This window comes from Phascolarctos cinereus, unplaced genomic scaffold (assembly GCF_003287225.1).
Source record: "Phascolarctos cinereus isolate Bilbo 61053 unplaced genomic scaffold, phaCin_HiC Scaffold_3;HRSCAF=262, whole genome shotgun sequence".
In the NCBI taxonomy this organism is placed as follows: Eukaryota; Metazoa; Chordata; class Mammalia; order Diprotodontia; family Phascolarctidae; genus Phascolarctos; species Phascolarctos cinereus.
This window is the reverse complement of record NW_027555736.1, coordinates 222,193,160-222,209,922: the sequence shown is the minus strand read 5'-3', so window position 1 is coordinate 222,209,922 and position 16,763 is coordinate 222,193,160. Positions and strand designations below refer to the sequence as shown.

General features: G+C 37.8%; 1 protein-coding gene across 5 annotated transcripts in view; it reads left to right on the top strand.

Moving 5' to 3' along the window:
* The window catches only part of NRXN3 (neurexin 3), a 2,091,311-nt gene that overhangs the window by 1,015,548 nt on the left and 1,059,000 nt on the right, over positions 1-16,763 (top strand). For all 5 annotated transcript variants that reach the window (XR_013485433.1, XM_078151451.1, XM_078151449.1 and 2 more), the window contains exons 13-14: positions 1,909-2,099; positions 2,533-2,706. Coding sequence is in view for 4 of the 5 variants with exons in the window: in XM_078151451.1 (XP_078007577.1) it covers positions 1,909-2,099; positions 2,533-2,706 (365 nt within the window). In the remaining variant the exon portion in view is untranslated. The remainder of the gene's footprint in view (positions 1-1,908; positions 2,100-2,532; positions 2,707-16,763) is intronic.

Genomic DNA, 16,763 nt, shown 5'->3' with positions numbered 1-16,763 from the left:
CCTTCGTGGCACTTCCGTTCTATCTGTGATTAGGGTATCATTTAGGCATGGAAAAGGGAGGAAATCCATATGTATATTTCCCAAGTTTACCATTGACTTAATACAGGCAATACTTCATTTTATCACTCAAAACTTCCCTAGAAACCACATTAAAAAGTGTACTTTTGCATTCCTCCATTCAAGTATGTTGAATGCACAGATAAATGAGGCAAGAAGTGAAATCAAATCTGTCTCAACTTAATTGTTTTTTTTAACATATGAACAATCACTCCTGAATAATTGTCTCAGACATAGACAAAAACCTCTTAACATTTGGCAGTGGCTGGTGAAACAGGCGGGCCAATCCTTGGGCAGAAAAATAAGGAGGGTCACCATGGAGTAAATCAAGTGCTGAGAAATGTTCTAGGGGTATTTAGAGTTGTATAGGTCTTGTCCCTAGTGCTCCTTGCCCAAGAACTTGGGGTCTTTTTCCCCCAACTTCTCTACTCCTAATCCTGTTCTGCTGAAATCCCATTTGAGGCCACAAAGCCACCATTAATGATTTGGAGTTGGGAGAGTGGGATTCCATTTCACCTGCTCATTACATTAATAGAGTAGGGAAGAGGGAATCACCCATTCCACCTTGTAGTAGGGGTATCTCACGCTGGGACCCAGAATACCTTGGCCACAGAAATATAGTTGGACATGGTGGTTGGGTTCCATGATACTTTTGCTATGTTAAGTATATTGTAGGGACAGGGAATATTGCTTAGTACCTTATACAGTTACCTTGGGAGCCTCTCATATATATATTAAATATTGTTTCTGTGGATAGAATGCATTCTCAGTTCCTACCAATGCACTTCTGGAATATAACCATCAGTAAGCTGGGGACTACCTGCCTTGGTAGTTATTAAGAATCACTGAGGAAAAAAAAAACTAAAAAAGAATAATTGAGAATATGGACAAGGGAACTTGTAAGCAGTGCAAAGCAAGAATTTGAAATCCCAAGTCAATGCCCCCATAAAATCCAACTTTGATGTCCAGCATAATGGGGAGGTGAGTCTATGGTCTCGAGGACTACAACAGTAGAGCAGAAACCCTATTCATTTCTTTCACGCTGGTAAGACTTCAAGTAAGGTCCTGGCAATAGGACTACTTTCTAAGCACCAGCTTGACTAATAAAGAGAGATCCATCATCAACAGGCTGGCTGCTTAGTGATGAATTCTTTGATATGGCAGATTATGAAAAACATATGTGTTTTTATTCTTACACTTATAAAATAATAATAATAAAAAAAACCTAGCATTTATATCACCCTTTAAGGTTTGCAAAGCAGTGTATTTATGCTGTTTAATTCTTACAAACACCCATAGGGCTAGGTACTATTTTTATCCCCATTTGACAGATAAGGAAAATGCAATAGACAAAGATTTAAGTGACTTGCCTAGGTACTCTCAGCTAGTAAGTGTTTAGGGCAAGATTTGAGCTCAGATCTTCCTTACTTCAAGTCTAGCATTTTATTCACTGTAAAGCCTTTATACCTTAATGCCTTGAACTATGGTATTGCTGGTGACTGTCAAATATTTTAGAAGTGAAAGACTGAAAACGAGTACTGTGTTAATATGAATCACATAAGATCAAGTCATTGATTTGCAGAACAATATATTGAAAGACCTTCTTCTGGGGATGGGAAATATTACTTGGTACCTTACATAGTGTATTAGTGATCCCATTGTAGAAAATTAAGAAATAACCTGTGGCTATGGATGTGATTGTATATATGTATAATCTATTTCATATGCAATTATTATTTTTGTCATTTTTATTATAATAAGCATATGCATATTTATGTGAATATATTTATATATACAAGACTATTTTGACCACCAGCATTTCATCAAGTGATTTTTTTTTGCTCTTCACAGCTATATACACTATGTGTTTGACCTTGGAAATGGTCCCAATGTCATCAAGGGCAATAGCGACCGACCACTGAATGATAACCAATGGCATAATGTTGTCATCACCCGGGACAACAGTAATACTCACAGCCTGAAGGTGGACACGAAGGTGGTCACTCAGGTTATCAATGGTGCCAAAAATCTGGATCTGAAGGGTAAATTCTTTAAGAAAGCTTAGCCTTCCTAGCTTGTTTTTTTTTTTAAATTTTATTCATTTTCAAAGGAAAGCTATGTAGAATTGAGATAAGTTGAGAGTGATGCAACTATGTTGAATTATCATTCCAAAGTTTAATTCTTTCTTTTTTCTATTCGGCCTTACCTCAAAAGTTGCTTGCATATTTGTAGCTATGTGAATATATATGTTCTGTAAATCTTTCAGCATCTATCAATGTAGAGTGTTGAAGTGGTTACTTTTCAATAAAAGAAATTCTATGATTCAGAATTTAGGGATTTTAACAGGCTAATGTATATATTTACTTGAAGCATTTTCACCCTAGCTATATTAAATCTCCTATAATTAATTCAAAGTTCAAAGATTAGACCCCTGGACTCATGTCCCTCATCTCCTCCCCACCCATTTTTTTTCAGGTGACCTCTACATGGCTGGCCTTGCCCAAGGCATGTATAGCAATCTCCCAAAGCTTGTGGCCTCACGGGATGGCTTCCAAGGTTGCCTAGCATCTGTGGACTTGAATGGGCGCCTACCAGATCTGATCAATGATGCTCTTCATAGGAGTGGCCAGATCGAGCGTGGATGTGAAGGTACTCTCTCTTTTAGTTGCACTCTGGTCCCAAGCATCAGCCTACCTGCTGCCTTTGCCAATGCATCCTTCTTCTGTCCCTTCCCCCCAACCCCTGCACCTCATTTTCTCTTTTACTTTTTTTCAACCTTTCAGGTCTCATTGTCATCAACATATTCATGCCGATGGTTAGGTTTATCTATGACATGCCAAAAATCTTGTAGAGGTGCAATGAGCAGATGTCTTCTATAGCACTGCATACTTGCCTGGCATCACCATCACAGTACCTATTTACTTCTACCTTCAATTCCAGAATGACTTAAAGAAGGACAGAAACTTTATAATGACAATGAATTATTCAGTACAAATCAGGAAGGGGGGGGCAATCAAAATGCTACAAGCCAGTTACTTATCAGCTATAGTCACATTGTGAGGAAGCTTTAAGTACACCTATGCGGACAGCATGGAAAGAACTTTTGCTTCTGTTTCTCAAAAGTGATCCATCTTGTAAGCCTTTCTGAGGGATGTCCAATTGTCAGTAACAGTCTGATTTTCACCAGCAGAGGGCAGTATTGAACACTTAATTCTTAGAGTGATAACTGGTTCTTAAGCCTTTGGGAACAAACTTCAGGAGGACCCACACTCTTTCCAGACAGATAACCCAATGATTTCATGTCACACGTTACTAGAAATGATCAGTGACTAATTCTAGACCAATAAGACACCGTTTTTGGCCATATGATTAATGCTGGTCAGTCTCTGGTGTTTTTTCTGCATTGTGCATTGTGCATTGCAGACATTTAACAAAACTAATAGATACTGAAAAGGAGTGTCTGTATTTGCTTATATTCTACTACAACCATTTTTTTTTCTTTTGGGATCCCTTGGAATATTTCATAGATTCCCTGGGTTTCCTCAGGACAGTTTTAGAAACACTGTTCTAACAGATTTCATTACACTCTGGATCTCTGATAGCAAAAGGAGATTTTTCACCTAGGCTGCAAGACAAAGTGAGTGAGTCTCCATCAGTTATCAAGATCTCAGAATTTTTTCATTTAGAATGGTTCAGCCTCATGTTGCCTTATTTGTGCTAGCAATAAAGCCATTTCCTATCTCTTATGAGTCAGTTTCCTCTATTCTTCAAATAAAAAGTCAGAGCATCCTTTCATCCCATTCTGTTTTTTTTTCCTTTTTCTATATTGTGTGGATAAATTCTTTTAACTACATATGACAGAGAGATGGTGTGGACAAGGTGGAGAGGATTATAACTTAAGTACTTTTGGGGTATTGCTTGATATTCCGCTGTCCTTTAAATTTCAGCTTTTATTCTAACAGATGTTCTTCTTTGTGCCTCCTTTTACACCTTTTTCAATTCAAATAGAATAACTTCATTGTGAGCTCTGCCTATAACCCAGAGAGAGCCATCATTTAGAGTTCAGTGCCTGACCTAAAGTGGTGATTCATATAAATGAGATTGGATTTCCAATGATGAGTAGTTACAATGACAGTGTTGTAAAACAGATAATTAAATCAAAGAAGCTAATAAGTTTAAAATAATTCTTAAGGTGCATGTCACTATAAAATACAAATCATCATCACTGATTTCTGATTAGGAGCCATGCGGATTGAATAGTTTTAAAGCTAATTAGAATATTAAAACACGTAGGCTGCATACAAAGGAATAAAACCTTAATTTCCTATTTGAAAGAATGTTTTTAAATTGTATGCAAATTCTAAACAAAAACTTTTATGTAGGTAATTTTTTAAAGTTGTTATCTTAAAGGTAATTGGGTACCATGTAGAGTATTTTTTTAAATATACAACATAATTAAGAACTCTGAGAAGAATGAAATTATCTATATTACTGGGAAGGACTCTTCCTGAATCCTACCATATAATTTGGCGTGAAGTTTGGTGTGATTCATGAAATTAATTACGGTGGGTTCTGACCTTCCTTTTGAGTATGGGTGATTACTCAAAGCCATGTATGATGACTTGATGGATCAACTCCATGACAAGTCCTGTGGGTCTAATAACATTGCACTCTATTGCCATGGAGATAATTATGATGGCTACATGTTAAGCATTATAACCTCCTCACTAGGTGGGTTGAAGTGGAAGATGAGCTCTAAGGGAAGAAGGTCCTTGTTTATTATACATAAATGACTAGAGTAATTAGTTCAAGTGGCCAGGAATGAGTGCCTGAAAAGTGAATTAAGCCATAAATTGATGTTTTTGGAACTACATACCATTTTGAAAGGTCCCAGTAAGAGTTCCCAGGTGTTTCCATGAATTTGTAAAATAGAACTATTAAGAGTATAAGGAGGAAGGAAAGCCACCCTTTGACCCTTACAATGCATGTGTGTGCACACATGCGCTCACACACACACACACACACACACACACACACACACACAAACATGAGAATCGAAAAAGAGGGATTATTGTCATCTTGGGTTTCTCAAATTATGTAACTTGCAAAATAACTTCATAAAGGTTTTTAGATGTTAATTTGATGGGAACCATAGGAAATGATTCACATTTATTTTAATAATGCCCATTTATAGAACAAGAGAAGGAATGGAGAGAAGATTTTCTTGCTTCTAGATAAACCTTATATCTCCTCATAATAATCAGTCTAAAGTGAATGTATTTTACTCTCATACCTACGGAGCAAATGGACTAAGATAGGTTAAATATTCTTATCACAGCCATTGGTAATGCCTCCTGTCACTTCTGTGACACTAGACAAGTCACCCTCTCAGGGCCTCAGTTTCCTCATTTGTAGAATGAGGTTGTTGGACCTAGATGGCCTCTGGCTCTTGGGAACCTGATTTATGATCCTATAATCTTAATGGAATTGTTGACTTTTCTATTAATAATAAAAAGAGTTGTTTTTCCCCCACTCTCTCTGATTCACTAAAGAAAATAAGAGAACTAAATGTTGATGTCTTGATGTCTTGTAAAAAATAAATAAAGCTTCCTTTGGTATATGGCAGTCTTTAACTGAAGTGGACACATGGCATCAATCACATGTCTTCTCCTGCCAATACCCCCACCTTAATCACTGAGGTTGGATTTTTATCTTATGTCTCTAATGACTATTCTCCTGAGGGATTATAGACTCCCTTGCAGTTCTTCTAGAAAGACCAAGAACAACTGAGCGAACCACAAATGTTTTCCCACAGTAGCAGGTAGAAAATCTTCACATAATAATATATAAGCATTGGTAGTGCTGGTAGGTTTGAGGGTGGGGTTAGGGGAAGTTGACATGGTAATTCCCAAGCCTCAGTGAGATAAAATAAAGTGGCTATGGTTTGTGGCTATAGGTTTGAAGTTTTGTAGCAGCAAGCTTATTCGTGTTTAAAACCACCCTGAAGAAAAAACCCAGATGTATTTAGTGTCCCCAAATCACTTTGTGTCAATGGTTGAATAAGCTTGTGCTCTGAGTACAACCTTCTTTGGTATCACTTGTGGAAGGGGCCAAGGAACACCTTAAATGGATGCTTCATGTTTAACTTTTCAATGTTCAGGATTTTTGTACATTTTGAGTCCCCTACACATCTCTCACCCTGCCCTGCCATGAAATTCTTCTTTTTTATTTCCCTTTGCTTAGCTAGATTCCTTGAAAACCATTTGCTCTTGATTTTCTATTTTGGAGTTGACCTTGTGAATGTGAGATTGTTGCCCATTGCTTGTGTTTTGCTGTGTTTGGTTTTGCACTGCTCTCGCTTGGCTGACTTGGACGCCATCTTGGCTCTTGCCTAACCCCCTGATCTGTCTTTTTGTCTTTGAGCTCATTGGTCCAAGTTGTCTTGCTCCATTTGTGTACCACCCATGTGCTTATTAATTGTATGACCTGGCTATGTTTGTTATGCAGATTGCTTTTCTTTTCTGTAATGTTACCCTGGTTTAATCTGCCTCTTACTAACCTCTGGTTATTGTTTTCGCTTTTTTTCTGTTTTTTTTTTTTTGCTAACAAAGTTGCGTTGACCAAAGCTGACCTGCAAGGTAGAGAAGGTTCTTCTTCCCATTACCACTTTGGACTGAAAGATGCCCTGTACAATTTCTTAGTATCTTTTCTTTGGAGGCTTCCATGCAGTCACACCTCTGGTCAATAGGAATTGTGGTGGGTGGTGGTGTGTGAGCAGTTTGCTTTCTAGAAAGGAAGGCAAGAAGCAGAAGATTTAAAAAAAAAATTGAAAATGGCTTCAGATTTGGCATCAAGGGGATGGAGGGAGGCAGTATTTTGGTGACAAAAGAGGTTTGACAGCATCTCATATAGTTACTCTCTGTAAGTAAATGGATCAACTTCTTGAAATGTTTAATGGTTCTTCAAATAGCAGCTATTAAACATCTGGCTGCCACCCTATAGATGAAAACCAGCTCTTACTGGAAAAGAAGGTGCCTTGAGCTTTTAATTTCTTATCTATGGCCTCACACAGGTCATTTACTCAGGTGGACCATTTGAATATATGGACCTTTGAAAGAGAATGTCATTTTCCCTAAATTCATTTGCGAGATTTTAAAAAAGTATTCTGGGGATATGAATGCTATAAAAATGTATTTAATGAGCTCTATCCCCCATTGAAGATGTTAATATTTTAGTTGAGAACTTTTATTCCCTGTTTTGAGGTACAAAGTAATAGTGCTATTGGGAAAGAAAGTTATTGAATTTATCCTAAATATCATGTCTGCATGTTAGATGTCAGAAAACATCTGTGGCAGAAACTGCTTCACCATACCATTCAAAATGACACCTTCCAGAAATGGTTACTTATATATCGGTACTTAGGTCTCCTTGACTTAAAACACTCATGCTTTTGTTGAAAGTTTTTCTTTTTCCTTTTACCTGTTCAACTGTTGCAAATTATCTCTATGGCTGTCAATCCCAAGCCTAAGGAGCTTATTTTCTACAGAAGGAAACTGAACATGTACGAAGTAAATATAATAGAATCCTTAGTTTCTTGATGTGGTTTATGATGGGATTTACTATGTATAGCAAAATAAATATACTGTTTGTGTGGGGAAATCAACTTAGATGCTCCCAGATCCCTTGCTCTCCTTCACACAGGGTTCATGTAGAGAGGTGGCCACATTGGGAATTCTTTTTCTAGCATGAGATACAAATGGATCCAAACATCATTGCTTCAGTCAAACTTTTCTTCACAATATCATATTTTTTAATGTTGTCCTCAATTGAAGAATTGCAGCTATCAATGAGCCTTTGTTTGCTGTCACATTTAGGTGAACCCTGTTCCATGTTTATAAGCCACTCAGCTGACTGTGGTTAGAGCAAGAACTGGCCATATTCTTTCTTTTGTTATCATTCTCTTTTCCTGACTCAGGGAAAGAGCATTGGAGACTACAAATGCCTTTAATTATTGTATTACTGACACTGTGGAAAGGACCATTAGTCATAATCAATATCTTTATCCACACCTGTGGCACAGTTATGGCAACTGATTATGAAACGAAGCGTGCATATTTGGGTATTTTCTCTCTCTGTCTCTCTACTTCTCCTTCTCTCTCTTCCTCTCCATTTCTCTCCTTTTCTTCTTTCTCTCTTTCCCTGTCTCTCTCTCTCTCTCTCTCTGTCTCTCTCTCTCTCTCTCTCTCTCTGTCTCTCTCTCTCTCTCTCTCTCTCTCTCTCTCTCTCTCTCTCTCTCTCTCTCTCTCTCTCTCTTTATTTTTCCCTGTTTCTCTCTTCCTCTCTTCCCCATCTATCCCTCTTTTACTTACACATACACACAAACCATTCTAATTTATCATAGTGCCATGTGTGTCTCATCTTGAAAGATAAGGGGAGATCATGCTCAATGGTTAAATAAAATAAAAGTGAACTATGGATACTGAAATAATTTACCTGGACAAAACAGCAGACTTACTAGTGCATTCAGCACTGACTGTATTTGGTTTTTTTCTGAATTGTTGCTTTTTCTTGAGGGTAGAATATTTTTCTATAGATAGAGATTTTTCTGGAGGAAAGTAAAATATGAGATCACTGTATTTAACACCATTTTGTTCTTTGATTTCTGAAGCATGACAGTAGAAAGTGTCAAGCAAGATAATTTTGTCAACTTCATTATGAGCTATTTGAAGCAAAGAGTGTTCATCCAAACAAGATAGATGCTCAAGTAAGTGGCAGGCAGTCAATTGAGGGTACAGTAAGGGGTGTCCATTGGTGTGATCTGACTGGGAAAGAGATATATTTCTTACCTTAATTTTTTTTTTTGGTGAGGCAATTGGGGTTAAGTGACTTGCCCAAAGTCACACAGCTAGTAAATGTTGTGTGTCTGAGGGTGCATTTGAATTCAAGTCCTCCTGAGTTCAGGGACAGTGCTCTATCCACTGTACCACCTAGCTGGCTCCTCACCTTAAATTTTCAATTCTGTTGTATTAGTGAGAATAGCAACCTCTATGGGCCCAGTCACAAGTAATTTGCTCTTTTTTTCCTGTGAATTTTAAGGTGTCAAAAAGTCTTTTATTTTCCATATGAAGAGAACAAAGCCCTAGGCAGTGAGGCAATTGGGCTTTTGTCCCAGGACACTGAAATTTTACAAAGCACTGACAGTACTTGTACTCCTTCGGTAGATAAGAATAGCTCTGGTCAGCCCCAAGTTAGTGAGGATAATTAGCTAGAAGAGGAAGCTATCAGATGGTTATGTTGCCCACCCAGCTAAAGAAGCTCCCTCTTAGCCCATTCTCACCCTATTTCCTCCACAAGCATTTAGTCTTCCAAGCAATACTGTCCTGGGCTCTATATCTCCCATGCACTGGGTAGGGTCACAGGGTCTCTCCAAGCCATGGGTTCTTGTTGTATGCCAGGGCATGAGGTCATGCTTTCCTTGCCATCCATTCCTCTGCTTCAGGTTTAAGACTTCTGAGCCTTCCCATCTGTCCTTTAGGATCTTCTTTTGTATTGTTTCCACCAACTAGCATGTGAGCTCCTTGACAGCAGGAATTACCTCCAGTTTCCCAGATAGTTAGCCCAATGTTTGGCACATTGTAAGCACTTATTATTAAATACTCATTTATTCATTCATTCTCCCTAAATTCCTCCCAACCAAATTTATCTGTAAAAAACAAACAAAAGAAACACCTTATACTTTTGTGTGTGTGCTGTTTTTCCCAAGCGTATTTTGTGGTTTTTGACCTAGACCAGAAGTGGTAGTTATATTTCTGGAAGAGAAAAGCTCCTTAAGTCAAAGACTATTTTTTTTAATGCATGTGTTTATATACCCAGCACTGAACCCTTCACATAATCAGTGACAAATAAATGTGTGTGAGAGAGATAGAGAGATACAGAGACAGAGAGAAAGAGGCAGAGAGCCTGAGAGACAGACACAGATAGGGATGCACAGAGAAAGAGAAGAGTGAGAGAGAGCCAGAGCCAGAGCCAGAGACACAGAAACAGAAAGAGAGAGAGAGAGAGAGAGAGAGAGAGAGAGAGAGAGAGAGAGAGAGAGAGAGAGAGAGAGAGAGAGTTTTCCCAGCAGTCTAAACACTAAAAAAGAGAATCTTTAAAATGAGGTTATATTTCATGGGATTCAGTCTAGAGCTAGATCAGTGTTTATTTGGGAGGGCCATAAGGTCCAAGATATGAATAATAATTCTTCCATTTTATTCTGGGTATTGAATCAAGATATCTTCACTTAAATTTGTTTCTCTATTCTCTCATATAATTCCCAGCTCCCAGTTTTCCTTTCCAATGTATTTGGATTAATTTTCAGGGTTGTCCTACAATGTAATTTTAAAAAGCCTTGATAAAGCACTGGGGACACCTGGAATCTAGATGGTGCTCATTTTCAGAAAACCAACTGATAGGTTGGATTTAGGCATCCAAGGGTCCCTAAATTACATGCAGAATTTTTGGTCCTCTTCCACTTATCCCATTTCTCTTTAATCCTATATTGTTATCTGGGTAGTGGTGTTTTTCCCACGCTTCTTCCCAATCTGTTTCCTTAAACTCTATAAACTGAAGCCATATTTCTCAATTAGTCTGTGCCTGAACCTCTGGCTTGAAACCATATAAAAGATGAAGGCAGTTTCCTTAAAAGTTTGTCGTTACTGGAGACAATAGGATAGGCTAGATTTGAATTGAGATACCCATTATAGTCCTTGCTGTTTCTTTTCTAAAATTGAGGGAAACAAATTCATTTTGTTTTATATTGTGTTTCTTTTTTCTTCCTCTCTTAGATGAGTTGCAAAAATACAGCTCAAAAGGCCTAGCCTCCTGACTGGTTGCAAATCCAGTTTTAAAGATCTCAAGTAGTCTATGTTTCTCTCTCAGTAGCAATGTAATTTGAGTATAGATTCAGATACTTATTTCTTAGCTTATATCAATCAGATTCAATGATAAGAAAGAAGGCCAGAGAGTCAATGAACTGTCCTACAGGATAGGAATTTTTATATAACTACTTTTTCATTGTACTCTAGATGACACCTATTAGATTTTCATCGAAGGGAAGATATTTTGAGAAGGTTGAGCTTTTGAGCACATTTATCTTGAAGAAGAGAAGAATTAGGTAAGGGAGGGACACAACTGTCTTCCTATACTTGAATAGCCATAACAGAAGAGAGATTATTAGACTTGCTTGTCCCTACCAGGTATAACTTAGAGGAATGGGTAGGAGTTGAAAAGAAACAAATTTAGGTTTAAACTAAAGAAAAAATTTCCAACAATTAGAGCTCTCCCAAAATGAAATTAATTGCCTTGGAGAATAGTAGGTTTCTTCATCACTGGAGACCTTAAGGCAGAAGTTAGATGTCCAGTTTTTGAATAGGTTCTAGAAATTATTTTTGTTCAGGTATGTGTTGGGCTAGATGTCCTCTGTTTAATTGCCTCTACTGCTGATTCATCTTGGCATCTGGGACAATTTTTGTGTGTTTGGGGCCTCTGCCATCCTGGCTCACAATTATGTTGGTTCTGGGCAATAGGAGAATGAAAAGTCAATTTAATGCTCCCTCAGTAATATTAACTCTTAAGAGTCCATCATTGAGCATATGAAGAAAGAAGAGGTTAAGTATCAATAGATGGATGCCTGTTTGGTTTGCCTTTCTTTTACTTCTCTATATTTACAGAGAGGGGATTGACTCCTTGAACTCTAATGCAGTGACAATATAAGCAGGCTGCCTATTTTGCCTCACAGGATTAAAATTATACCTTTCTTGATCATTTACTATACAAGTTAGTAGGGTAGAGGCAGCAGGTTTCTTAAATCCCATTCTAATTTTTCCTCCTCTCCCATATAATTTTTTTTCTCCTCAGTGCATGATAGGGGGAGGGGAGAAGTTTGATCAAAGGAGCCAGGAAAAAACAGAGGCATTTTCAAAAATGATTCCATATGTCATTCAGTCAATAAATATTAAGTACCCACTATGTGCCAGAAATTGTGTTGTGCTGAGGAAAAGCAAAAAGAAAAGCAAAAAAAGTCTCTACTCTTAAGGAGTTTGTAGTCTAATGGGAGGAGGGAGAAAACAAGCAAATTACATGTACAAACAAGCTTATATACAGGATAAGTTGAAAATAATCAACAAAGGGAAGACACTAGAATTAAGAGAGGTTGGGAAAACTTCCTGCAAAAGGTAGGATTTTAGCTGGGACCTTAAGGAATCCAGGGAGCCCAGGAGCAGAGATGAGTATTCCAGGCAAAAGGAACACCCAGTGGAAATGGTCTAGAGTCAGAAGATGGCCTGTGTTAGATGAAGAGTTAATTAGAGATTTAAAAAGATTTCCTTAAAGCTGTGAGACTTCAGTTGAGGTTACGTAACATAAATTTCTAGTAGACCCATTTAGCATGGTTTCATGATTTTCCACGGGATCATTCAATAGCACATGTGTAAGAGCAAAGGCAGCAGATAGTGGGAGTAATCTAAGGTTAAGGTTTATCAGGGCTGAAGCAGAAATACATTAATAAAGGCATAACATTCAAGAGGTTAAGACAGTGTAGAGTTGAACTGGTTTACCAAAGGATCAGGAGAGAGTAGCTAGAGCAGAAGGGATATCTTAGGGAAAAAACCCAAAGGTTCCAGGAATTAGAGGTTAGGATGTTCACAGTGTGGATGAAGAACAGGGTTTGAAGTTGCAAGGGAGAGGGAGAATGCAATGAATTTTGACCAGATAAGGGAACTTCAGAGTTCACGAATAACAAAGTGTCACATTTGTGGGTGATGGCAAGATCTGAGGATATTTCTGTATGTGCCTGAGGTAGGGTGGAAGAACAGGTCATGAGATATGAGAAAGTTAAGGAACTAGGAATTTAGACTATTTCAGGGGATATCAATGTGTGTGTTGAAGTGTCTTCTAGTATGAGGGCAGGAATTGAAGAGAGAAAGACTTTGAACAGACACTGAACTCATTGACAGGAGAAGAGAGTCCTGCAAGTTGCTAATCAACAACTACCAGGATTTTGATTCTGTGGTAGATGTAGATTGGATGAACTACAAAGGAGGGTAGGTGATGGTGGTAGTGACAATGGGAAATAAGGAGTATTCCAACTCCCCCCCCCCCCCCCGCCCCCGACCAGTGAGTTAGGGGAATGAGTTAAAGTACAGTCATGGCTGGAAAAGGAGGCCAGGGAGGCTATTTTAACAGCAGAGAACTAGGTTTCAGTGAGAAGCAGAAGGAAAGAGCAATTTGAGGTATTTCAGACTGTATGATTAGCTCCAGTCTACTCATACTGCTTAAGTAACTTTCCCTCCTAAAGTGAGAAGATTTGAGACCAGTCAGGGAAGTGCCTGGAAAGGTAAATTAGTCAATAAGCATGTGTAAAATGTAAATGATGGAATTTCTGCAGGCTACAAGGAGCAGATCTTCCCTTATATACGCAAATGTGGACTTCTCCAACAAATGTGGAAAGTATGGACAGAGAACAACAAATGGGAAATGTTTTCCATGATAAATGCACCCAGAAGCCTCAGTAGCCATAGGCTGTCTTAAATATCTTGAAATAGTAGTATTAAAAGGAGCTGTTTTTAACTCTCAAATTTCAAATCCTTAATTCTTGCCTTTTAGCAATGGGAATTGAACAGATTGTTCTGGCTGATACTGAAGTATTCTCTTATTTCCAGAATCGTTTTTTGTTTTGTTTTGTTTTTGTTTTGTATTTTAAATTAATGTTGCCCTTATACATAAAGGTACAGGCTTAAGTGTGTGCACTTACACCCTCTCCAAAAGACAATTCAAAATTTATAGCCAGAAAAGTTTGGGATGAGTGAAAAGCACAATAGTGTAGTATTGAGTGCTAGCTTTGAAGTTAGAGGAGCTGGATTCAAATTTTGACTGTGTCACTACTTGTATGACCTTGGACAAGTTACTTAATCATCTGGCCTCAGTTTCCTCATCTGTGAAAAGAGCAAGTTAGATTTTGTGATCTCCATGGTCCTTTTCTGCTTCTAAATTTCAAAATAAGAGCTCTTTATGTTGCATTACAAACTGTAAATAGTGTATCCTCTTAGTGTGGCAGCTGTATACTTTCTTGAATGATCCAAATTCGATGAGAAGACAAAGCAAACAACTACCATCCTGTTGTTTTGTATTTAGACTGCCACCTTGGAAAAAAAAAATCAAAGTATTTTAGAAACATCTAATTCTTAATAATGCCCTGTTAAGGAAAATGGTGAAGGCTAGTTAGCGCTACCTTACAAATGGGAATATTTAAGGCTTGCTTGGCTTGGTGACGTTATCTGCCCAAAGGCCCTGTGAACATCGCCAGAAATGAAAATAATCTCTGGCCCTTAAGTTCCCAGTATGCCAAACTAGTTTTGGCAGCCCTTTCCCACCTCAAAGACTCTAAAATTCATAATGAAGTCTCACCATCGATGTCATGTTTCTCTGTGTCAGTGAAGGGGAGTTGACTCGATAAACTTTTGTGGACCTCAAGGATGTATGGTAACAGCTCACAGCCACTGAGTAATTTAATAGGACAAGCAATGAAAAAATATCTGTTATCCCACCAAGGTTATAAGAATTTTGTAGTAGTCATAAGATTTATCATCTCCAGATTATTAAAAATTACATGAAATGATGCTGTCCAATGGAATAGAAACAGTAATAAGAGTCAGGAGATGAGGCACTACCTTCATTGACCAGCCTTTCCAGTACTTGGTCTCTCTTCTTCCCTAGTACAAAAGTAAAAGCCACTGTTTTTCTTTCTTTCAGGTTTGCAGGCTTGCTGCAGTTTGAATTTGGAGAGACTTAAATTAGAATCTTTCTTCTGATACTAGTTGTATAGTGCTTTGCAAGTCACTGAAAAACAAAGCCTTAGAATCCTCTTATGCAAAAGTGTCTGGTGATATAGCAGATAGAGTGCTAGATCTGGAGTCAGGGTCACCTGAATTCAAATCCAGCCTCAGATACTTATTATCTGAGTGATCCTGGACAAGTCACTTACTCTCTCTTCTCTCTCTCTCTCTCTCTCTCTCTCTCTCTCTCTCTCTGTATATATACATATATATATATACATATATATATGTATATATATATATACGTATATATATACATATATATATATATATATATACATATATATATACATATATATATGTATATATATATATATATATATATATATTACTTTCTCTATATCAGTTTTCTCATTTGTAAAATGAGAATAATAACAGCAACAACAACAATACCTCCTCCATTATGGGATTGTTGTGAAGATTAAACGAGATATTTGGAAAGCATTCTGCAAACCTTAAAGCACTATGTGCATGCTAGCTATTATTAAAATGGATATAGTAAGATTTTCACTGCTTATCCTTCAGCGGGTTATTAAGGGAATCAAATGACAGCTAGGTCGTACAGTGGAAGCAAATGTCAGATGTGGATTCAAGAAGACCTGAGTTCAAATCCTGCCTCAGGTGCTTAGAAATATGTAATTGTCAGCAAGTCACTTAACCTCTCTGCCTGAGTTTCCAATATCTATAAAATGGATAATAGCAGCTACTTCATAGGGTTGTTATGTCAAATGAGATAGTATCTATGAAGAGCTTTGAAAATCATAGAACACCATATAGCTGTTATTAGTGTATGTAAAGTGCCTTGCAAACAGCAAACCACTTATAGAAATTCCAGGTATTATTATTATTACTAAGACAATAGTAATGGCTGACCTTGAGTTAGTTTTCCTCTGTAGTCATCCATGCTTATTCTCAGCTTCAGCCCTCTTTCTAATCAAGGAGGTGCCTAATCAAGAAGGCAGATCAGGACTGAATGTCTCCTGGCTGTGAAAAAAAGTGTTTTGTATTTTTTTTTTCCCTGTAGATATTCAGAGCTACCTGACCTACAGAGGGACAGGGAGGCACAACCTTGACTTCATTGGCACTGTGTGCTGTTTAAAATCAGGTCTTTCAGCAACTCATATAATCATATCATAGAATCATTAATAACATGACTTTCAGTCATAGATATCCCTCTCTTCCTTTTTGGCCTGAACATGAGGAATGAAAACATTTCTGCTCAAATGGACCATGTGTTATTGGGAATAAGCTGCTTAGACGTCCTGCTTTTCATCAAGGTTACAGTTGTCTGCTCCTGTCCTGAGAGGATCTACTATGCAAATGATCAAGGGGAGGTCAGTCAGAGAAAGTTGCTCCTTATTGAGCAGCAAACAGCTAGAAATGGGGAAATTTCAGAGCATAAGTGAGCCTCTTCAAATCTGAAGAAGGCATTTCTGTTAACTTAATGTACTTTGTAGTTTGTCCAAATACAGAAAAAGGACTGCCCTTTGGTGGAAGGGATGATAGGACAGGGACTAGGAATGACTGTTCAGAAAGAATTTACTACCCTAGGGAAATTTGGTCCGTCTCAGTGGTGAGTAAGAGTCTAGGCACTTTTCTGATAAATCCTAATATCCTGATGTTAGGAAGGAAAAAAAGAACATCTGTAAACATAATAAAACCTGTTATCATTCTTACACTGTGGACACAGGACATACCATAGATACTTCCCAAATCAAATGCAAGGGTGCTACTTGTGCAGTTATATTAATCTTGGTTGTGCAGGTAGGCTATACCTACTATCAACATGCATTTGGACAAGGTTGCCTCAGCCACAAGTGAACCATGACCTTT